Source organism: Acipenser ruthenus, chromosome 54 (assembly GCF_902713425.1).
Source record: "Acipenser ruthenus chromosome 54, fAciRut3.2 maternal haplotype, whole genome shotgun sequence".
In the NCBI taxonomy this organism is placed as follows: Eukaryota; Metazoa; Chordata; class Actinopteri; order Acipenseriformes; family Acipenseridae; genus Acipenser; species Acipenser ruthenus.
Genome location: NC_081242.1, coordinates 995,824 through 1,019,520, shown reverse-complemented (window position 1 = coordinate 1,019,520; position 23,697 = coordinate 995,824). Strand labels below are relative to the sequence as shown.

Below are 23,697 nucleotides of genomic sequence, written 5' to 3'. Positions count from 1 at the left end.
CGTCGGAAGTCTCCTCTCCCTCGCTGTCCAGATCGAAGGATTTCCTTTGCTTGTGTCGGCTCTTCCTCCTGCGCTCCTCCTCCTCATCCTCATCATCATCATCATCATCTTCCCTTGGCCTGGCCTTAGAGTCGGGCCTCGCCCCGCCACGCAGGTCCTTCTCACGGTACGAATCTGATCAAGACACACACACGCGCACACAGAGACAGAGACACACACAGAGAGAGAGAGAGACACACACACAGAGACGCACACGCACACAGAGAGAGAGACACAGAGAGACACACACACAGAGACACACACACACACACACAGAGAGAGACACAGAGAGAGACACAGAGTGAGGGAGAGATACACACACACAGAGAGAGACACACACAGAGAGAGACACACACAGAGAGATTATTTTTGTTGTCAGTTTATGACCTCAGTACACCAGTAAAAAAATAAATGCTTCCATTTATAAATTGTAAATTGCTTTACAATGCTTCCCTGTGCTTTACCAGACCTCTCTGTGCTTTACAATGCTTCCCTATGCTTTACCACACCTCTCTGTGTTTTACAATGCTTCCCTGTGCTTTACCAGACCTCTCTGTGCTTTACAATGCTTCCCTATGCTTTACCAGACCTCTCTGTGCTTTACAATGCTTCCCTATGCTTTACCACACCTCTCTGTGCTTTACAATGCTTCCCTGTGCTTTACCAGACCTCTCTGTGCTTTACAATGCTTCCCTATGCTTTACCAGACCTCTCTGTGCTTTACAATGCTTCCCTATGCTTTACCAGACCTCTCTGTGCTTTACAATGCTTCCCTATGCTTTACCAGACCTCTCTGTGCTTTACAGAGCTTCCCTATGCTTTACCAGACCTCTCTGTGCTTTACAATGCTTCTCTATGCTTTACCAAACATTACATTTTTAAATCTAACATGAAATACTACTGTACTACTTTTATGGCTCCCGGTAGACACTTTTTTTTGCAATTTATAATTTTTGTAGTTTATTTTTGATTACGTGATACGAAATAAAATATCTAAATTACATACATTGTATATATATATATATATATATATATATATTTAAACTTATTGTCTCAATCCTAAAATTCTAGGTGATGCAAAATGTTTGGCCACATCTATTTAAATCAATGGGAAAGTCCCTCTAAAAGTATCCAATACATAATTCAGTGGACCATACCATCATCATCGTCAGGAGTGGAGGGGCGGGCTCTCTTCAGATCACCCCCCTCTGACAGCTCGAGTGGTTCTTTCCTCTTCACCTACAGAGAGAGAGAGTCAGAACACTGAGATACAACAATTAAGTCTTGGCTGATCTATAATGGCCGATGCCAATGACCTCTTTAAAAGGGGTCTTGATACCAGGAGGTTCAAATCCCAGCTCAGCCACTGACTCCCTGTGTGTGTGTGTGTGTGTGTGTGTGTGTGTGCGTGTGTGTGTGTGTGTGCGTGTGTGTGTGACCCTGAGCGAGTCACTTCACCTCCTTGTGCTCTGTCCTTCGGATGAGACATAAAACAAACGAGCTCCTATTGGAAGTGACTCTGCAGCAGCAGCAGCAGTTGTTGATGATGCAGAGTTCATCCCCCTAGTCTTTGCAAGTCGCTTTGGATAAAAATGACTGCAAAATGACTAATTATTAATAAGAAGAAGAAGAACAACAACAACAACGATGTATGTGCCTGTGTGAGTTCTACCATTCATTAACCCATAACTATTTAACACTCAATACAATTTAGAAATATAAAAAAAAAGGGTAGGTTCAACATTTCTTCAGTAGTTACCTTGAAGGATGGGAGTCTGAGGGCCCCTCGGAGCCCCCCCGCCCCCAGCCCGAAGCCTTCCAGCCCGGACGCCCCTCCACTCTTGGCCCAGTCCACCAGGGAGACCAGACCCGGCTCTCTCCGCTTCACTTTCTCCTCCTTCTTCTCCTCTTCTTTCGCCGAGGGCTTGACAGCACCCTGGAATGGCTGAGAGAGAGAGGGGGGGGGGGGGGGTGGAAAGACAGGGGGAGATGGGAGAGGGAGAGAGAGGGGGTGGAGAGACAGGGGGAGATGGGAGAGAGAGATGGGAAAGGGTGGGAGGGAGGGAGAGAGAGATGGGAGAGGGTGGGAGGGAGAGATGGGAGAGGGAGGGAGAGATGGAGGGAGAGATGAGAGAAGGGGGTGGAGAGAGGGAGAGAGAGGGGGGTGGAGAGACAGGGGGAGATGGGAGAGAGGGAGTGGGGGTGGAGAGACAGGGGAGATGGGAGAGAGAGGGAGTGTGGGTGGAGAGACAGGGGGAGATGGGAGAGAGATGGGAGAGGGAGGGAGGGAGGGAGAGAGATGGGAGAGGGAGGGAGGGAGGGAGGGAGGGAGAGAGAGGGGGTGGAGACAGGGGGAGAGGGAGGGAGAGAGGGGGTGGAGACAGGGGGAGAGGGAGGGACAGAGATGGGGAGGGAGGAAGAGATAGCGGGGTGGAGAGAGGGGGAGGGGGTGGAGAGACGGGGTTTTGGGAGAGGGAGGGAGGGGGGTGGAGAGACAGGGGAGATGGGACAGGGGAGATGGGAGAGGGAGGGAGGGAGGGAGGGAGAGAGAGAGGGGGTTGGAGAGACAGGGAGATGGGAGAGAGGGAGAAAGAGGGGGGTGGGGGGAGAGAAAGAGAGAGAGAGAGAGAAATGTTAAATATTTATTTATTTTTGCTGCATTAACTCTGGCAATGCTTCTACGACTTGTCGTACGCATAAGAGATTCCTTTAACCAAGTGTAGTATCTGATTTTAAAATTAAACGCCTGTTTTACTAAAATGAGTGTCTCTTTCGAAACTGCACAATGAGCACACTGTAGCCCTGCTGCTGCACCCAGTCCCGGGGTTCAGAGCTCCCCTCAATGAAGTCTAGTATTATTAATATTGAAATGATCAGGAGCCAGGAGTTTGAGCAGGGTTACAAACTCACACTAGCCCTGCTGCTGCTGCTGCTGCTGCTGCACCCAGTCCTGGGGTTCAGAGCTCCCCTCAATGAAGTCTAGTATTATTATTATTAATATTGAAATGATCAGGAGCCAGGAGTTTGAGCAGGGTCACAAACTCACACTAGCCCTGCTGCTGCTGCTGCTGCACCCAGTCCTGGGGTTCAGAGCTCCCCTCAATGAAGTCTAGTGTTATTAATATTAATATTGAAATGATCAGGAGCCAGGAGTTTGAGCAGGGTTACAAACTCACACTAGCCCTGCTGCTGCTGCTGCTGCACCCAGTCCTGGGGTTCAGAGCTCCCCTCAATGAAGTCTAGTATTATTAATATTGAAATGATCAGGAGCCAGGAGTTTGAGCAGGGTTACAAACTCACACTAGCCCTGCTGCTGCTGCTGCTGCACCCAGTCCTGGGGTTCAGAGCTCCCCTCAATGAAGTCTAGTATTATTAATATTGAAATGATCAGGAGCCAGGAGTTTGAGCAGGGTTACAAACTCACACTAGCCCTGCTGCTGCTGCTGCTGCTGCTGCACCCAGTCCTGGGGTTCAGAGCTCCCCTCAATGAAGTCTAGTATTATTAATATTGAAATGATCAGGAGCCAGGAGTTTGAGCAGGGTTACAAACTCACACTAGCCCTGCTGCTGCTGCTGCTGCTGCTGCACCCAGTCCTGGGGTTCAGAGCTCCCCTCAATGAAGTCTAGTATTATTAATATTGAAATGATCAGGAGCCAGGAGTTTGAGCAGGGTTACAAACTCACACTAGCCCTGCTGCTGCTGCTGCTGCTGCTGCACCCAGTCCTGGGGTTCAGAGCTCCCCTCAATGAAGTCTAGTATTATTAATATTGAAATGATCAGGAGCCAGGAGTTTGAGCAGGGTTACAAACTCACACTAGCCCTGCTGCTGCTGCTGCTGCTGCTGCACCCAGTCCTGGGGTTCAGAGCTCCCCTCAATGAAGTCTAGTATTATTAATATTGAAATGATCAGGAGCCAGGAGTTTGAGCAGGGTTACAAACTCACACTAGCCCTGCTGCTGCTGCTGCTGCTGCTGCACCCAGTCCTGGGGTTCAGAGCTCCCCTCAATGAAGTCTAGTATTATTAATATTGAAATGATCAGGAGCCAGGAGTTTGAGCAGGGTTACAAACTCACACTAGCCCTGCTGCTGCTGCTGCTGCTGCTGCACCCAGTCCTGGGGTTCAGAGCTCCCCTCAATGAAGTCTAGTATTATTAATATTGAAATGATCAGGAGCCAGGAGTTTGAGCAGGGTTACAAACTCACACTAGCCCTGCTGCTGCTGCTGCTGCTGCTGCACCCAGTCCTGGGGTTCAGAGCTCCCCTCAATGAAGTCTAGTATTATTAATATTGAAATGATCAGGAGCCAGGAGTTTGAGCAGGGTTACAAACTCACACTAGCCCTGCTGCTGCTGCTGCTGCTGCACCCAGTCCTGGGGTTCAGAGCTCCCCTCAATGAAGTCTAGTATTATTAATATTGAAATGATCAGGAGCCAGGAGTTTGAGCAGGGTTACAAACTCACACTAGCCCTGCTGCTGCTGCTGCTGCTGCACCCAGTCCTGGGGTTCAGAGCTCCCCTCAATGAAGTCTAGTATTATTCTTATTAATATTGAAATGATCAGGAGCCAGGAGTTTGAGCAGGGTTACAAACTCACACTAGCCCTGCTGCTGCTGCTGCTGCACCCAGTCCTGGGGTTCAGAGCTCCCCTCAATGAAGTCTAGTATTATTATTATTAATATTGAAATGATCAGGAGCCAGGAGTTTGAGCAGGGTTACAAACTCACACTAGCCCTGCTGCTGCTGCTGCTGCTGCACCCAGTCCTGGGGTTCAGAGCTCCCCTCAATGAAGTCTAGTATTATTATTATTAATATTGAAATGATCAGGAGCCAGGAGTTTGAGCAGGGTTACAAACTCACACTAGCCCTGCTGCTGCTGCTGCTGCTGCTGCACCCAGTCCTGGGGTTCAGAGCTCCCCTCAATGAAGTCTAGTATTATTAATATTGAAATGATCAGGAGCCAGGAGTTTGAGCAGGGTTACAAACACACACTAGCCCTGCTGCTGCTGCTGCTGCTGCTGCACCCAGTCCTGGGGTTCAGAGCTCCCCTCAATGAAGTCTAGTATTATTATTATTAATATTGAAATGATCAGGAGCCAGGAGTTTGAGCAGGGTTACAAACTCACACTAGCCCTGCTGCTGCTGCTGCTGCTGCTGCACCCAGTCCTGGGGTTCAGAGCTCCCCTCAATGAAGTCTAGTATTATTAATATTGAAATGATCAGGAGCCAGGAGTTTGAGCAGGGTTACAAACACACACTAGCCCTGCTGCTGCTGCTGCTGCTGCTGCACCCAGTCCTGGGGTTCAGAGCTCCCCTCAATGAAGTCTAGTATTATTATTATTAATATTGAAATGATCAGGAGCCAGGAGTTTGAGCAGGGTTACAAACTCACACTAGCCCTGCTGCTGCTGCTGCTGCTGCTGCACCCAGTCCTGGGGTTCAGAGCTCCCCTCAATGAAGTCTATTGAATTTCTTGCCACTGTTGTGTGAAGCTCATTTTAACAGAACACTGCAATTCTGACAGCAACGACGTGTCAAGATTGATTACAAGGGAGTTGGGAACAGGAAAATCGATTTAAAAAAAAAAACAAACAAACAGAAACTATACCTTGGCTTTGACCTCCTTTCGTTCCCACCACTCATCAAATGTCCCGAAAGCGATGTTCTCCACCATTTTGCGATTGAGGTCCCTCTGCATGATGCTTTTCATCTCCTGGATGAGGGAGGAGAGAACGCTCTCCACTGTGGCCTCATGCGGGTCGCTCTGAACTGGGTACGCAGGGTAAGAGGAAGGCGGCAGACCTTGAGAAGAGGTGGGGGAAGGAGCAACGTCGTGCGAATAGACCCCTTGCGGGGGGAGGCAGCGACCCCAGGCGGAGGGAGGGAGGTGGGGAGGCAGGTGGGGGTCGGGGAACCCGAAAGGTAGGTGCTGGAGGTGATGGTGGTGGGGAGGGGGAGGAGGAGGAGGGGGAGGGGGGTGAGGAGGAGGGGGGAAGCGATGGTCCTGGTCAAAGGATGAAGGCCCGTCCGGTTCGTGGTACGGTGGAGGGGGGTAGGCGGCGTAGTCGAAGGGGGGGAAGGAGCCTTTGGAAGAGGCGGGAGAGGAGGATGAGGCGGGGTCTCCCGGGCTGGGCTGGGCTGAAGCTGCGTTGTTGCCGAGCCTCATTTGGTGAAGCCGGCTCAGCATTTGGGTCTGCATTTGGAACGACAGAGGCAGGCCTCCGTACTGGTTGCCCAAACGGCTCATCAGCTCCATGGAATTGACGTAGTCGTAGATGTGGGGGGGCAGGGGCAAAGGGGGAGGGGGGTAGTCCGGAGGGGGCAGGTCGGGGGGTGGGGGTAAGTCTCCGGGGATGTGGGGCAGGGAGGGAGGGGGCTGGAGGGTGAAGCCTGGGGGAGGCGGAGGGGGAGGGATATGGGGGGGAGGGTAGGACGGCATGGGTAAGGGAGGGGGGAAGTGTTGGTCGGAGGGGGTCTGGGGAGGATGTTCCGTCAATTCCTCATCCGAGATTTCCATGTCTTCTCCCGAGGAGTGTGCGGATGTCTGGGGGAGGGGAGGGGGGGGAGGGGAGAAATTCAGGAGAAAGGAGTTAATTATCCCTCATAAAAAAGTCTCCCCCCATTATTATTATTATTATTATTATTATTGAGTCATTTAGCAGACGCTTTTATCCAAAGCGACTTGCAGAGACTAGGAGGGTGAACTCTGCATCATCAACAACTGTTGCTGCAGTCGCTTCCAATAGGAGCTCGTTTGTTTGACGTCTCATCCGAAGGACGGAGCACAAGGAGGTGAAGTGACTTGCTCAGGGTCACACGCACACACACACACACACACACACACACAGTGAGGTCAGTGGCTGAGCCTCCTGGTATCAAGACCCCTTTTCTTTAACCCCTGGACCAGCAGAATGCCATTAAAACTACAGGTAAGGCCCAAAGTTTTGCCTTTAAAACATAAAGCAAGTCATTTTGGATAAAAGCGTCTGCCAAATGACCGATTCATCATAATAATAATAATAATAATAATAATAATATTGAATAGTTATGCATCAGATATGGATGTTATGAGTTTGTGTTATATACATGGATAATTAAGGTAAAATCCATACAAAAAAAAAAAAAAAAAAACAGTTACCTGCTCCTGCCCGTTGTGTGCAGGGTTCCTCCTCCTAGGATCTGCCCCACCCCTAGAGGGCGCCGTTTCCTCGATCCCAGCCGGGGTAGCTGAGGCAGCGGTCTTGGGAGCTCGAGTCGGAGTTGGAGGGGATGTAGCCGGGCTCCTGGGCCCCTCCCTCCCTTCCTTCCTCCCCCCTCTCCTGCGCGCCGCCCTGATGGATTCCTTCTCCCCTTTTCTCCTCCTTCCCCTAGCCTCCTGCTGCTGCTGCTGCTGCTGCTTCCCCTCCTTCTTCTCCTCCCCCTCCCCTTCCTCTCCCTCGTCGGAGCTCAGGAAAGAAAACTTGGCCCTTTGCTCCTTCAGCAGCATCTCGATACGAGAGTCCAGGCTGCTGTGGTGAGGAGCGAACGGCAGGCTCTCGTTGGTCGAATCCGGCGTTGGGGAACCGGCGCGGGCAGGGGAGCCCGCGGCGGAGCCGGGTGGGGTGGAGTCTCCGGCCAGGGGTGGGGGCTCAGTTTGGGAATCGGGAGCTGGGGAGCGGGGGCGAGGCTGGGGCTGCGCCGAAACAGGCTCAGCCGGACTTTCGGCGTTGGCGGTTTCCGAAGCCGTACGAAGGCGGGGAGGCGAGTACAAGCCCTCAGAGGAATTGCTGACGGCAGCCGCGCTGTTGCTGCTGCTGCTGCTGCTGCTGCTGCTGCTCTCGGGGAGAGGAGGCACTGGGGCAGGCGGGAGAGGGGGGAGTCTGTAGTCCTTGTCGCCCGACGGCTGCTCAAAGCCGGAGGCCACATGGGTCGAGGGGGGCTGGGGCGAAGAAGCACGGGGGTTGTCTTTGAGGTAACCCGAAGAAGAAGTTGCTTCCGCTGTCGTGGTGACAGCGGTTTTGGAGGCGACAGCCCCTGCCGAACTGGAAGGGTTCTCCGAGTAGCGGTTCGGGTCTCTGTGGTTGTGATTCCTGTGCCGGTGGTAACCGGACGAGAAAGGCTCCGGCGTCGAACGGCTACTGCTTCTGTAACCCCTGTCCTCTCGCCGCTCCGACAGCGAGGAGGAGGAGGAGGAGGAGGAGGAAGAAGGGTGGTGGTGGTGATGGTGGTGGTGGTGATGGTACCCTTTGTGGTAAGAAGACGAACGCCCCTCTTCCAAAGAGCGCCTGTAGCGGCTGCCGCCGTCCCGGCCCGCTTCCGAAGAGGAATGGTGATAGAGCGCGGCTTCGTACTTTCCCGGGACCGCGCTGCTGTACGCAGGGTAGTGGTGTTCGTTCGCTCTGTAGCTGGCGGAGGAAGAGGAATAGTGATGGTGGTGCCCCGGTCTCCGCGTGTACGATGACGACGAAGAAGGAGGAGGAGGAGGAATCGAGGGCGAGTCTTGGTAGCTGTCTTGACGTCTGGAGGGTTTGTAACCGGAGGAAGAGGAGGAGGAGGAGGAGGAAGGGGGGGGCAGGGAGGTAGAGGAAGAGGATATTATGGACGAGGACATCAGAGGGTCCTGGTGGTAGCTGGCCCCTCCTCCTCCTCCTCCTCCTCCTCCTGTGTAGCCTGGAGTCCCCTGCCTTCAAGAGACAGAGAGAGGTATAAATCAGACACTGGGGTGGAAATTAAAAGCAGTGTGATCCAGTCCCTGTTTTCGCTAGGATTTTAATAAATCAGACACACCTGAGCTTGTTAGCTAGACACACTGGGGGCTGATCAAGCTGGTAGTAAAACCTGGAATGGATCACACTGCTGTGGAACAGGAGCAGTGTGGAGTAGTGGTTAGGGCTCTGGACTCTTGACCGGAGGGTCGTGGGTTCGGTCCCAGGTGGGGGACACTGCTGCTGTACCCTTGAGCAAGGTACTTTATCTAGATTGCTCCAGTAAAAACCCAACTGTATAAATGGGGAATTGTATGTAAAAATAATGTGATATCTTGTAACAATTGTAAGTCGCCCTGGATAAGGGCGTCTGCTAAGAAATAAATAATAATAATAATAATAACAACAAGAGTAAATTGCTTAAAATAAATTGCTCAGATGAAACAAACAGAAGCCTGCGTTCATGTTAGTATTTACTCAAACGAGGCTCAATTTGGTTTATTTGTTTATTTTAGTAACACGCAATAGGGGTATAAATACACATACATACATTCATTCAAAATGTAAAGTGTGATGTTTATTCGCTAAATCACAACACATTATTACAAAACGCAGTTTGCCAGGCTTAAGCCTATATTATTATTATTATTATTATTATTATTATTTATTTATTAGCAGACACCCTTATCCAGGGCGACTTACAATTGTTACAAGATATCACATTATTTTTACATACAATTCCCCATTTATACAGCTGGGTTTTTACTGGAGCAATCTAGGTAAAGTACCTTGCTCAAGGGTACAGCGTATTACTCAGGAATTAATTATTTTCTTAAGACAATATTTAAAGAAGTTCTTAAGAAGAAATTCGGGATGATTGTAAGAAAAATTGAAGAATTTAACAACCTTCTTGAACTCTTTTCTTGTCAGTTAATTCGACCAATTAAGCACAAGTTACTGACCTGATTGAGAAAGGGGAGTCCTGAGAAAAAGGGGTTCCTCCCCTCGGAGTAAAAGGGGTACCCCCCTGCGAGGAGGAAGAGGCGTTGCTGGGGGTGAAGGACCCCGAAAAAGAGCTGGGGGTATCCAGATGGCCGCTGGAGAAGCCTGTGTCCTGGGAACAGGGGGTGTTGTTTCCGGGGAGGCCCGCTGGCAACGCTGCAGCCAAGCCTGTCAGGGCAAATCCACCGGCGCCACTGCTGACTGGAATGTCAGAGGAGAGTCTACGACGCATGTCTGTGGACTGGAGAGAGACAGAGAGGGGGAGGGGAGAGAGAGAGGGGGGAGGGAGAGAGAGGGGGGGGAGGGAGAGAGGGGGAGGAAGGGAGGGAGGGAGAGAGAGAGGGGGAGAGGGGAGAGAGAGGGGGAGAGGGGAGAGAGAAGGGGAGGGAGAGAGGGGGGAGGGAGGGAGAGAGGGGAGGGAGATAGAGGGAGGGAGGGAGAGGGGGGAGAGAGAGGGAGAGGGGAGAGAGAGACAGGGAGAGGGGGAGGGAGGGAGAGGGAGAGACATGGAGAGGGAGAGACAGGGGGAGGGAGGGAGGGAGGGAGAGAGAGGGAGGGAGAGGAGAAGGGGGAGAGGGGGGAGGGGGAGAGGGGGGAGGGAGGGAGGAGAGAGGGAGAGAGGGAGGGAGGGAGGGAGGGAGGGAGGGAGAGAGAGAGCGCGCTGTTTAGGTAATGTATGAATCTTCCGTCAAAGCGTTAGAACATCTTTTGAAGAGGACCAGCGACAGCAGGGATGGGAATCAGACACCCGTCGCACAGCGCTTTGATCCATTCCCGGTTTCTCTAGGAGTTTACTCACTGTGTCGGGGAGCTGTGCTGGGGGGGGCGGCTGGAATTTGTCTGCCAGAGCCTTGCCCCCCGTGGGCACCGTCTGAGGGGTGTAAGAGCCGTTCACCAAGAGGTCGTAATACTTCATCCTCTGCTGCCCTGCAGACCAAACACAAACACACGGGTCAGACCGCACACAGCCAGGACCCCTCTGTGCGCCTCAGTGCGTGTGTCTCTCTGTCTGTGTCTGTGAGCCTCTGTTTCTCTGTGTGTGTCTCAATGCATATGCCTCTGTCTCTGTGTCCGTGTCCCAGTGTGTGTGCCTGTGTCTCTCTCTTTGTGTTTGTCTCTCTGGGGGTGTCTGCGTGTCTCTCTCTCTCTTGGGGTGTGTCTCTCTCTCTCTCTGGGGGTGTGTGTCTCAGTATGTGTGTCTCTGGGCTTGTGTGTGTGTGTGTGTGTGAGTGTCTCTCTCTCGGGGTGTGTGTGTCTCTCTCTCGGGGTGTGTCTCTGGGCTTGTGTGTGTGTGTGTGTGTGTGAGCGTCTCTCTCTCTCTTTCTCTCTCTGTGTCTCTCTCACCCTTGATGTCCAGCTGTGCGTGGACGATGTTCCCCATGACCGAGGTCCTGTGCAGGTTTTTCACTGTGTCCTTGGCTCCGCGGGTCGTGGTGAACAGAACCCGGGCCAGCCCCAGGTGCTTCCGGGTCTTGGGATGGAGCAGGATCTCAATCTCCTCCACCTCCCCGAACTTCCGGCACATGTCCGCCAGGAACGGCTCCCTGATGTTGTCGTTGAGTCGAGCGAAAGTCACCTCCTTCAACGGGATCTGACCCACGTAAAACTCATCCAGCTGAGAAAGAGAGGGAGGAGGGAGAGGAAAAGAGGAACGAGGGAGAGAGGGAGAGATACTTAAGAACAGAAATTTTCCATCCCTGCAATAAACAATGCTGGTTATCACAGGGATGGGAATCAGACTCCTGTTGCACAGCAGCGTGATCCAGTCCTGGTTTCACTAGGAGTTTAATAATAAGACACACCTGAGCTTGTTAGCTAGACACACTGGGGGGCTGATCAAGCTGGTGGTAAAACCTGGAATGGATCACACTGCTGTGGAATAGGAGTCTGATTGCCCTCCATGCAGTATTGGAACAAGAATGGTCGGGTCAGTCACTCACCTTGAACTTTGGGATAGGAAGAGAGATCTCTCTGTGTCTGGACCAAATTCTCCGAGGGCGAGGATCCCGCTGATCCCCCACAGGGGTGTAACCAGCGTCCTGAAAAACAGACAAGCCCAGAAATTAAGAAGAGTGACAACCAGGGGGTCCAGTCTAGGGGCCACGGTATATCGGTACAGCTATAGCACTTTCTAAAATCGACATGAAATGATCGCTTGCGTTTTCTTAAAGACTCTGCGGAGAACAGCGACCCACACAAACCCAAGCAGCTGTTTCTTAATTCACTCTGAAGGGTTTAGGTCGGCCAGGGTGTCCTCGGCTCACCAGCGCCCCCCCTTTGGTCTGGCCGGGCGCCTGCGGGCTTGCCTGTAAGCTGCCCCAGAGCTGCGTTGTCCTCCGACGCTGTAGCTCTGAGGCGGCTGCACGGTGAGTCTGCAGCGTGTAAAGAAGCGGGCGGCTGACGGCACACGCTTCGGAGGACAGCGTGGGTTCATCTGCACCCCTCCCGAGTCAGCGCAGGGGGGTGCTAGCGGTGAGCCGAGCCTAAAAATAATTGGGCATTTCAAACTGGGAGAAAAACTGGGTACAAATTAATTGGCGACTTAAATAAAAATAAAAAAAAAGGTTTACTTCTGTGTCCCTTGCTCTGGATGTTGTCTAAGGGGTTTGATTTCATCAATAAATGCCCTGATAAGCCACAGCTGGATTTTCAGAGCATTTTACAGCACTGTTGGAAATCATCCTGGATTATTTTCCTGTTTTTAGAGTTAAAGACTGCTGGTTTATCGGGACGGAGCCCTCCTAAGAAATCGGGGGGGCTGACAATCGGGCGAGGGTCTCTGGTGTGGATCGGGGGCTGATTCACCGTTCAGAGTGAAGAAACAGCTGCTTGAGGTTTGTGACGATGGCTCGCTTTTTCTTAAAGACTCTGCGGAGAGCAGCGACCCACACAAACCTCAAGCAGCTGTTTCTTAATTCACTCTGAACTGGTGAATCAGTCCCGATCCACACCAGAGACCCTCGCCTGAGGAAAGAGCTACTACACTACAGTGGTGGAATGACCTTCCTACAGATGTCAGGACCGCCCAGTCCCTGACCACCTTCCAGCGCCTCCTCAAGACTCACCTCTTCAGACAGCACCTGTAGAAACTCCTCTTTTTCCCCCTGGGACACTTATCACTCTTCCTTAAATGCTCTTTACTTGCTCTTATCTGCCCCCTATTTTACTGCATTTAATCCTGTACTTCAGAGTACTGTAATCTGCCACAAGTGTTATTTAATCTGTAGTATTTTGTATTTAATTATATCCTGATGGAACTATCACTGTTATTATTATTATTATTATTTATTTCTTAGCAGACGCCCTTATCCAGGGCGACTTACAATTGTTACAAGATATCACATTATACATTATTTCACATTATACAGACATCACATTATTTTTACATACAATTCCCCATTTATACAGTTGGGTTTTTACTGGAGCAATCTAGGTAAAGTACCTTGCTCAAGGGTACAGCAGCAGTGTCCCCCACCTGGGATTGAACCCACGACCCTCTGGTCAAGAGTCCAGAGCCCCTAAACACTACTCCACACTGCTGCTGTTATCTGCTCTGTTATTGAATCGTATTTTGTCACACTTGTACTTGCTAGAACTGAAGTCATTGTAATTTATCTTGCTCTTAATTAATACTTGTACTGTGATTCTTGAAATGTGTTTTTTGTTTACGACTGTAAGTCGCCCTGGATAAGGGCGCCTGCTAAGAAATAAATAATAATAATAATAATAATAATAATAATAATAAACACACACACTCACAGGAACACTGAACTCAACTCCATCGTATCGATAGATTTTTTGTGCTGCCCGTCGCAAGGCAGGATCCAGGATCAGTTTATAGCTTTTCCATTGGAAATTCAGGGCTCTCTGGGCTTCTCCCCCAAAATCCTGATCCATTCTGAATCATTTACACTGTGGAGCAAACAGACACACAACAGCACACACGTCAGCGTCAAAGCTGCACCCCCCCACCCTATGATTACTGTAGATACATCATGGATGGGACTCCCTATTGCACAGCAGTGTGATCCATTCCAGGTTTTACTACCAGCTTGATCAGCCCCCCAGTGTGTCTAGCTAACAAGCTCAGGTGTGTCTTATTATTAAACTCCTAGTGAAACCAGGACTGGATCACACTGCTGTGCAGCGGGAGTCTGATTCCCATCCCTGGATACATCGATTAACGTAACATAGATATTTTAGTTAACACCATCTAAATCAAAACTACAAAAAATGGTATCGCCAAAAAAAAAAAAAGTCTACCGGAAGCCATAATAGTCGTAAAGTGAGTATTTCATGTTAGATTTCAAAATGGCATGTTTTTTTGTTAAGTATCTGGGAAAACTACAAAGGGGCGTGGAATTCTATATGTTAACAAGGGAACATTATTCAGCAGCTTTCATTGGACTCTATGAAGCTGAGGGAGTTCATTCTATATAGAGGGGGTGCAATTCAATATGTTAACAAGGGAACATTATTCAGCAGCTTTCACTGGACTCTATGAAGCTGAGGGAGTTCATTCTATATAGAGGGGGTGCAATTCAATATGTTAACAAGGGAACATTATTCAGCAGCTTTCATTGGACTCTATGAAGCTGAGGGAGTTCATTCTATATAGAGGGTGTGCAATTCAATATGTTAACAAGGGAACATTATTCAGCAGCTTTCATTGGATTCTATGAAGCTGAGTTCATTCTACATAGAGGTTGATGATGCTAAACTAGCTAATTGCTACAGAAAATGGGTTTGGGTCCCCTGGCTTGGAGGAATCCATCTCTCGTCAGTAAATCTGCTGGCAGGCACGAGTCAGCAATGGTTTTGCATTGCCAGACTTGCATTGCACTCTGAAGCAGAACTGGGTTCAATTATAAATATACATTACAATTAGAGCGTGCTTGCTGGAATTGCAATGACAATGCAATTTTGTTAAATTATTTCTCTTTATTTGGCAGATGCCTGCTTTATCCCAGGCGACTCACACAGGTGTTACAGGGCAGCACAGGGTTACAATGCAATATTTAAACACAGTTTACAGTCAAATTATAATACTATTATAATACAACTAGGACGCAGCAGTGTAGAGTAGTGGTTAGGGGCTCTGGACTCTTGACCGGAGGGTCGTGGGTTCAATCCCAGGTGGGGGACACTGCTGCTGTACCCTTGAGCAAGGTACTTTACCTAGATTGCTCCAGTAAAAACCCAACTGTATAAATGGGGAATTGTATGTAAAAATAATGTGATATCTTGTAACAATTGTGAGTCGCCCTGGATAAGGGCATCTGCTAAGAAATCAATAATAATTAATAAATAGGATGCAACAAGTTAGGATCACAGCAAGTTATATCCACAGTGACATATTTAAATATGAAGCTTGCATTGTAACGCCTGTGTGAGTCGCCTGGGATAAAGCAGGCATCTGCCAAATAAATACATAAATAATATTATAAAGGCAACACTACATCCTGGTACTAAATCACTGTGTTGTAGTTCAATAGCCAATGGGCTTGCTGCAATTAGACCATGTGACTGAAAGGTCACTCCAATTATTATTATCATCATTATCATTATTATTATTATTTATTTCTTAGCAGACGCCCTTATCCAGGGCGACTTACAATTGTTACAAGATATCACATTATTTTTTACATACAATTCCCCATGTATACAGTTGGGTTTTTACTGGAGCAATCTAGGTAAAGTACCTTGCTCAAGGGTACAGCAGCAGTGTCCCCCCCACCTGGGATTGAACCCACGACCCTCCGGTCAAGAGTCCAGAGCCCCTAACCACTACTCCACACTGCTGCCCCAATAAAGTTATATTTGAAATATCCCATTTTTGAATCAACACAGTGATCAGCACTATATAAAATCAGCACCAGTATCAATGTTCAGAATAGAGAAATAAAAACTGATTTTAAAAGCACAACCACGTTCAATTTCACACGGCAATACGACACCTGGCTGAACGCTGTGCACTGTGCACCCAGGCCTTGTTAGTACACCAGTTTGTTTACATTTCCTAGTAGATTTCTGGCCACTGTCTAATGTGACCGAATCTGATCTGACTGTAATAATCATTCAACATAAAAAATAAAAATAAGACTAACATTTTACATACATTTTTTGTTACCATTTTCTTACGTTAAAAAAACATGATATAGATAGACAGAGACACACACTTTGTTAGTTTTTAACCCCTTAAGATACACAAGGTTGATCAAACGGTTATTTTTTAGTCACGTAGGAAACCGACCACCTTTTGAATCGCCAGATTCAACCTGTCAGTTCATTTCAAACCCTGTTTCGTGCACCGCCTCGTTGTAAAAAATAAATAGTAACTTAAAAGGGTTAAATATAAATATATATTGTATATTGTATATATATATAAACTTTTTTTAAAAAATAAAATCTACTACATGGATAAGCGACGCTTTTTCCCCCCACGATTGTATTGTTCCTAAAAACGAGACTGAGTGACGTAATAATCTCCATGCTTACTAATAATAATATCGAGTTTTCGGTATTTCATAATCTTGTAAAAAAAACGACTAATCGCTAAATAATAGGCTTATTATAAATGCTGCTGTATGATTACTGAGACAACGTCCCGTTTTTCTGCGTAGCTGGCAACTTATTAAATATCGTAATGCTGTATCAATGATGCCCGCGTTGAATTAATTGGACGGATCCTCGTTGCTACGGTTTGGGCGATTTCATTAATTTTATTTATATTTTTGTTTGCGTTGTAAAAACCCAGCGCTTCGGTTTGGTAGCGTACGACAAAAGCGCTTTAAATCGCCCGTCTCCGCCGCTCTCCTCGGCCGGGAACGATAACAACAACAAGCCGCGGATCCCGGGCGGCCCAGGCTAACGGAGAGAAAAAAAAAAACACGAATTTTCTCCTCCTAAACTCGACCCCGGAGGTCTCGTTTCTGTCGCTAACCGTCCCGCGTCCCGTCCCGCAAACCTACAAATTCAAATTTTCGGGTTAAAAGCGAAAAAAAACAAATAAAATCAATCATAATAACTCCGGCGAAAGCGCCCCCGCCTCGCACTGACCTGAAAGCCGCTTCTCCTCCATCAGCTACTGGCGGCTCCTCACTCGCACTTTCCGTACTCGCCTCGGCGCCCCCCCCGCCCTCCGACGCCGTTGTCGAGCTAAAAAAAAAAATACCCCGCTGCGGCTAACGACACCTGACGTCGAACCGCGCGTTTGCTGCGAGAGACGGTGTCGAAACCTTCGTTTTTTTATTTTTTTTCACCGCTCTCCGGTGTTTTTTTCTGAAGGGTGGCGACTTTGGCGAATCTACCGATTCCACTCGGTAGCTAGAGTCTCGTATCGAAACTGCGCAAACGAGGATGAACTCAGCGTGTGTTTTCAAACCGCTGATTCAATACTGACTGTGACGTGATAAAATATTATTATTATTATTATTATTATTATTATTTATTATTATTATTATTATTATTATTTAGCAGACGCCTTTATCCAAGGCGACTGACACAGAAACTAGGGTGTGTGAACTATGCATCAGCTGCATTATACTGCATACAGAACGAGAAATCAGGGATATATCAGCAGCTGCAGATATAATTTTTAATTGTTGTTTTTTTTTAATATATATTGTGCCCGTTTTTAGTTAGAACCAGCGTTTTGTTGCAGTTGCTGTAATAATATATATGTGTTTTTTAATTGGCGGTTTGGGATTGATTGAAGTGTCTAACGTTGCTGAATCACAAACTAGTATTAGTAGAAGGAATGGACTGAAAAAAAAAATGTGTTTAATGTTATTAGACTTTATACCGAATATAAAAGGAGGCCCATTTTGATTTAAATGATTAAAACAAAAAAAAAAAAAAAAACGTGTTTTGCCTACCAACCAAAAAAGCCACCCAAGTTTAAAATATACGTTCCTCAAATGCCCTTTCTTAAAAAAAAAGAAAAGAAATTATTAATATAACTATAAAGCGAGCTGTTTCAAAAACACAACGGGTTTAACACATGCATGGGTGTAACACGAGTATTTAAAAAAAAAAAAAAAAAAAAAATGTCGGCCGTTCAATTATTTGTTGGATAGGTTTGCACGGGGGGGCCGGACAACGATTGTAAAAGTTTCACGACTAGCAAAACTTGAAAGAAAATAAAGACGTCGTTTTACAACGATTTAATCATAGAACCGTATTAACAGACCGATACAGATTTGTGTTACAAGGCCACAAACTAAGTACAAAGGTCTAATTAAGCAAATGAACAGTTCAATTAAGGGTCTAGTTAAGTGATTAAGAGCTAGGTTGGAATGAAAACCAGCGATGATTACCAGCATTATTATTATTATAATATCAGGGATGGGAATCAGACTCCTGTTCCACAGCAGTGTGATCCAGTCCAGGTTTTGCTACCAGCTTGATCAGCCCCCAGTGTGTCTAGGTAACAAGCTCAGGTGTGTCTGATTATTAAACTCCTAGTGAAACCAGGACTGGATCACACTGCTGTGCAGCGGGAGTCTGATTCCCAGCCCTGATTTGTGTAATTCTGAAAATTCCAAGTTACACAGTAAAAACAAAACAAAACACAGACAACAAATTAATGTGTATATATATTTTTTATTTTTTTTTGCTTTTAAAAAGAAGCTTTTATTATAAAAGAGATAAAATACATTATAAAAGCAGGATGTTTGAAATGAAGTGCACTTTGTGAAATATCTCTCCCCTCAATTCATTCTTCGGATGAGCAAAGCTTTACTGAAAACAGCAGGTCTCAAACCTCGTGCAATGGCAAATTTCATAACTGGTCATTTAGCAGACGCTTTTATCCAAAGCGATTTACAGAGATTAGGAGGGTGAACTCTGCATCATCAACAACTGCTGCTGCTGCTGCTGCAGAGTCACTTCCAATAGGAGCTCGTTTGTTTGACGTCTCATCCTGAAGGACGGAGCACAAGGAGGTGAAGTGACTTGCTCAGGGTCACACACACACACACACACACACACACACACACACACACACAGGAAGTCAGTGGCTGAGCCAGGATTTGAACCTCCTGGTATCAAGACTCCCTTTTTGTTAAATCGCTGGACCACCAAACCAAATAATAATAATAATAATAATAATAATAACAATAATAATAATATTTTTTTGGTCAGCTGGCCCTGTTCAAACAAACACAAAAATAAATAAATATCTGGTTTTATGAGCGGAAATCATCGTCAAAAACACAGCTTAGTTTAGCCAGGATGGAGATCAGATAAAGGGGCATTCAGAACAAGAAACAGGAGGCACTTTTTTTACACAGAGAATTGTGAGGGTCTGGAACCAACTCCCCAGTAATGTTGTTGAAGCTGACACCCTGGGATCCTTCAAAAAGCTGCTTGATGAGATTCTGGGATCAATAAGCTACTAACAACCAAACGAGCAAGATGGGCTGAATGGGGCCTCCTCTCGTTTGGAAACTTTCTTATGTTTTTATAATTCTCCCGTCAAGTTGCAAAGGTAGAAATCAGAATCGGAGCAGGACAGTATGAAGCAAAGATGCATAATATTAACCAGGAGATGCTATTTAGCAAGGAACAGTATTTGGCAACACCCACCCCACCCCACCCCACCCCACCAGTATTCTCCACAACGGCTCCAGTCCCAGCATGCACTGTGGCACAGTGACGACCTTTGTTTCTGAAAGCGGCCGCCAGACTGAAACCATGGTTGCGTTTCACGGAGATCATGCTGTGCAGAAGCTGACCAGTTTATCTAATGATCTTCTAAAAATGATCTCCGTGAACGCGTCCATCGGCTAAATTGGTCAGATCCTGCGCAGAAGGATTTTCGTGAACGTACCCACTCCCTCCAGCGCATCGCAGCAGGCAGACAGAATACATCTCCCGTATTTTCCTTTTTTCTTTTGTGTTAAATAAAATATTGTTTAAAGTTAACTTTAAAAGTAAAAAAACATAACATTTCTACCATTAACACATCCCTATTAACATTAATTTGTTTAAAAAAAACAAAAAAAAAAAAACAAACAATGTAAATAATCCAGGCCGAGACCACAGGCTAAATTTATTCCACTACCCAGCACACCCAGTTTCCAGGGCAACGGAGCTTCTGAGTGTTATTTTTTTATTTTTTCAATAACTTACTACTGCAATGGGAGAACAAAGAAACAAACAAACAGAAAAAAAAAGATTTTAAACAAAAATAGTCAAACTCTGTGTCCTTTGGTTGTCGTTCCACCCAGAGCTCTCGAATATTTTAAATGGGTCTAATTCTTTAGTTAATCGGACAGGTTTAAACACCTCTCTCTCTCTCCGAGCTTCAAAATGTTTCACAGGTCATGGCAATTTCGAATCAAAGTGCATTTATTAATTTAATTAATGTATTTATTTATTTAATTTATTTTAAAATCCTGAACTGTAACCTAAGACCTTGAACAAACAAACAAACGAAAAAAAAAGCAAAAAACATGAGAGCACTCGAAGAATTGAGAGCTTAAGTTGGAGTGAAAAAACCGGAAGACACTGAACTAATAATGTGTTTAAAAATTAAAACTTTTTAATTGTTCCCTCCGAAAAAAGTTGCAGATTTCAAGTTGCTTATAAAAATCGTAGTTACCTTAAAATCTCCAACTGTTTAAAAAAGCTGAAAACAATAAAAAAAGGGTCTAATTAAGCTAATGAATAGTTCAATTAAGGGTTCAATTAAGTATTTGAGCCCCCCCCCCCCCCCCCCAAACACAGCACAATACTATCCTTTGAACGCAAGACAGTGGGTGTGTTCACTGAGATCGTTCTGCACAGAGTTTCAGTGCAGAATCTGACTGATAAGAAAGCTGTTCCTGTTTCTTATTTCAGTCTGAATGGTGAATCAGCCCCCGATCCACACCAGAGACCCTTGCCTGATTGTCAGCCCCTAATCAAACAGCAAGAGAAATCTCTCTCTCTCTCCCGTCTCTCTCCCTCCCCTCTCCTTCCTCCCCCCTCTCCCTCTCTCCCTCCCTCTCCCTTCTCTCCCTCCTCTCTCCCTCCCCTCTCCCCTCTCCCCTCTCCCTCTCCCTCTCCCTCTCCTCCTCCTCCCCCTCTCTCCCCACCCCCTTCCTCTCCCCCCTCCCCCTCCCCCTCCACTCTCCCCCTCTCCCCACCCCCTTCCTCTCCCCCCCCCCACTCTCCCCTCTCCCCTCTCCCCTCTCCCCTCTCCCCCTCTCACACATCATGCACTCCAGTATCTGCCCCGTCCAGCTGACTCTTGATCTGGTTCAGCACGTCGATCTCCTGCCTGTGACGGTCAGTCTTGTGCCCCACCAGCGACCGGTAAAAATGAAGGGCGAAAGCCACGAACACAAAACCCACTGGGACCATGATCACAGTGGACACCAGAGCCACGTTCCAGCCAGTTCCAGAGCCCACCACGGTGTAGGGGGGGGTCCCGTTCTGGCTGGCTGGTGGGGGGGGGGCCCCTAAGGGCATGAACTTGACCCAGCACAAGAGCACCACCTCGGCCAGGAACAGGAGGATGCCCAGGGCGGTGGAGAAGCCCCAGGCCAGCTCGATGTAGCAGTGCATGCGCTCGTGGGGCGACTCGCACACGGAGTTCAGGTTGTGGATGTTGCTGACCGCTTCGATGTGGGGGAGGATGCAGGTGCTGACCATCAGGGCGAAGAGGTGGACGGCCACCAGCACCGTCGTGCACACGCTGAACGCCATGAGGAGGCCGCTGGGGTAATCATAGTCGTTGTCCAGCTGCACTTCCACCATGGCCACCTGCAGGGGGAGACAGAGAGCAGAGTTGTGGGGAATTGTATGTAATAATAATGTGGTATCTTGTAACAATTGTAATAAATAAATAATAATAATAATATTTTAATAATAATAATAATACAGTAGAGTAGTTTGAGAGCCCGTCTGTAAAAAACTGACTCCGTTTTGTATTTTGTAATGTAGAATTAGAACTGTCAGATATTGTAAAAGCAAAGAGGTTTTTATATCATGTTCTGAAAAAAATATAATAATAATAATAATAATAATAATAATAATAATAATAATAATAATAATAAGTGCCGTTTAAATGCTATAGACAATGCCAATGTTTTTAATAATAATACGCTTCTTGCGGAAGTCCATGAGTCATCGCCGTCATCATCAATTCAAATAGGGTAGTTAGACTGTATTTTGATTGGTCTAGGAAACACGTTACGAAATACCGCGTATCCGGGGCTGTAGAGTTTGTTGCGGTTATAAAAATTAAATTAAATTAAAAAAAATGGCCAACAAAACGCAGCAATTATTTAATGAAATGCATTAATTTAATTAATTGTTGTTATTATTTACAATTGAGAGAGGCAAACTGTTTCCGGTTTCGTTTTAGTTTTGGTAGAGTTTTTATTGAAAAAAAAAACAAAAAAACAAAAAAACTATGACAAATATAATCATACAAGACTCTCAAACATAACTTCTACTAGGACCAGTTGTATCACACACGAGTCAAAGTTTGACAAAATGAAAATATAATATATTTTAAACACGATAAAATAAGCACATAGCACTGAAAAAAATGTATTATTATTATTATTATTATTATTATTATTATTATTATTATTATTATTATTATTTAATTCTTAGCAGACGCCCTTATCCAGGGCGACTTAAAGTCTTAAACAAATACATTTCAATAATCACAGTACAAGTATTCATACAATTAAGAGCGAGAAAAAGTCCCACTGGAAAGACAAATTTAAAATTCCCTGCCTCAGCCCTCTCAGCCATTCCCCCCGCTCCGGTCAACCGCACACACACCGGTTCGACTCACCATAGCAAACCCGGAGAGGAGAGCTGATGTCCGGCTGGAGGCTTTCAGCTTCGCCCGGCTGAGGTACAGCCGCCTCCAGTTCAAGGCGTGAATGGAGTGCTGGTTGGCGCTCATCAGGTCCAGGTAGGTGCTGGTTACGAAATCCCGGTAGGTCGTTATTGAGCCGGCTCGGTCGGACGAGGCGGCGCCGGGTCCGGTGCTACGCTGTTCGGCTTCACCGGTCACTCCGCTGGACGAGGCGGCTCCGGGATGCATCGGGGCGTGGAGGGACGCAATCGGTCAGACCGGCCAGTTCCAGGGCTCAGGTCCAAGGCGATGGGCAGACCCGTATAGCGAAAAAGATAGAGGAGGGAGGGTGAAAAAAAGTGCACCCCGGTATTCTTTATTAATAATAATAATAATAATAATAATAATAATAATAATAATAATAATCACATCTGTAGTTAGTTTTCAGGGATAGACCACAAAAGGCGATGGGCAGACCCGTATAGCGAAAAAGATAGAGGAGGGAATGCTGAAAAAAAGTGCACCCCGGTAGTCTTTATTATTATTATTATTATTAATAATACTAATACTAATAATAATAATAATAATAGTCACAGCTGTAGTTAGTTTTCAGGCAGAGACCGCAATCGCGTTTCAGTTTGTCTGCTCCCTTGACTTTCATTTCCAACAGCCATTCGCCACCCGGGTTCATCTGCCTCAGACATCTGCTCTAGTTTAAGTAATAAAAAAAATAAAATAAATAATTAAAAACAAAAAATAATAATTAATCGGAGAGGAAGGAAACGAATTAGTGTTGCCAAGTCTCGCGTGAAAAAAATAAGCGGCCCGGCCCTAAACAAGCCCAACCCATTTCCGAGGGAGGGGCGTGGCGGCGTTTATATAAATTCCATATATATATATATGTATATATTATTTTATTATTATTTATTTCTTAGCAGACGCCCTTATGTATTTTCTTGGTTGAATTGGAGTGAGGATAGGAGGATTCTGGAATTCTAATGACGTCAATACACGGTAAAATTGAAAACGCAACCCGCGACTCTCGGAACACGACAAGCCCAAGTCCGCTTATTATTATAAGCGGACTTGGCAACTGTGGGAGTGAACACGTTTTTTAAAAAAATAAGAAACAAATACAGGTCGCTCATGAATATTCAGAGTATTATATTATTT

General features: G+C 46.7%; 2 protein-coding genes across 3 annotated transcripts in view; both read right to left on the bottom strand.

Annotated features, from left to right (window-relative positions):
* Window positions 1-17,083, bottom strand: part of setd1a (SET domain containing 1A, histone lysine methyltransferase) — a 32,773-nt gene extending 15,690 nt beyond the window's left edge. The window contains exons 1-11 of one of the 2 annotated variants that reach the window (XM_059016963.1): window positions 16,782-17,083; window positions 13,482-13,634; window positions 11,663-11,761; window positions 11,067-11,337; window positions 10,522-10,649; window positions 9,683-9,963; window positions 7,175-8,699; window positions 5,645-6,580; window positions 1,799-1,984; window positions 1,197-1,278; window positions 1-174 (exon numbers count right to left, since the gene is read on the bottom strand). The exon at window positions 1-174 is cut by the window's left edge and continues 17 nt beyond it. In XM_059016963.1, coding sequence (XP_058872946.1) covers window positions 1-174; window positions 1,197-1,278; window positions 1,799-1,984; window positions 5,645-6,580; window positions 7,175-8,699; window positions 9,683-9,963; window positions 10,522-10,649; window positions 11,067-11,337; window positions 11,663-11,761; window positions 13,482-13,619 — 3,820 coding nt within the window. In that variant the 5' untranslated portion in view covers window positions 13,620-13,634; window positions 16,782-17,083. The other variant, XM_059016964.1, reaches the window with a different exon arrangement.
* A 3,817-nt stretch (window positions 17,084-20,900) lies between these two features.
* LOC131723331 (calcium release-activated calcium channel protein 1-like) lies at window positions 20,901-23,328 on the bottom strand. Its single transcript, XM_059016973.1, has 2 exons — window positions 22,519-23,328; window positions 20,901-21,473 (listed from the first exon to the last, which is right to left on the bottom strand). The coding sequence occupies exons 1-2, from the start codon at window positions 22,771-22,773 to the stop codon at window positions 20,916-20,918; spliced, it is 813 nt and encodes a 270-aa protein (XP_058872956.1). The 5' UTR covers window positions 22,774-23,328; the 3' UTR covers window positions 20,901-20,915.
* Window positions 23,329-23,697: the final 369 nt, after the last annotated feature.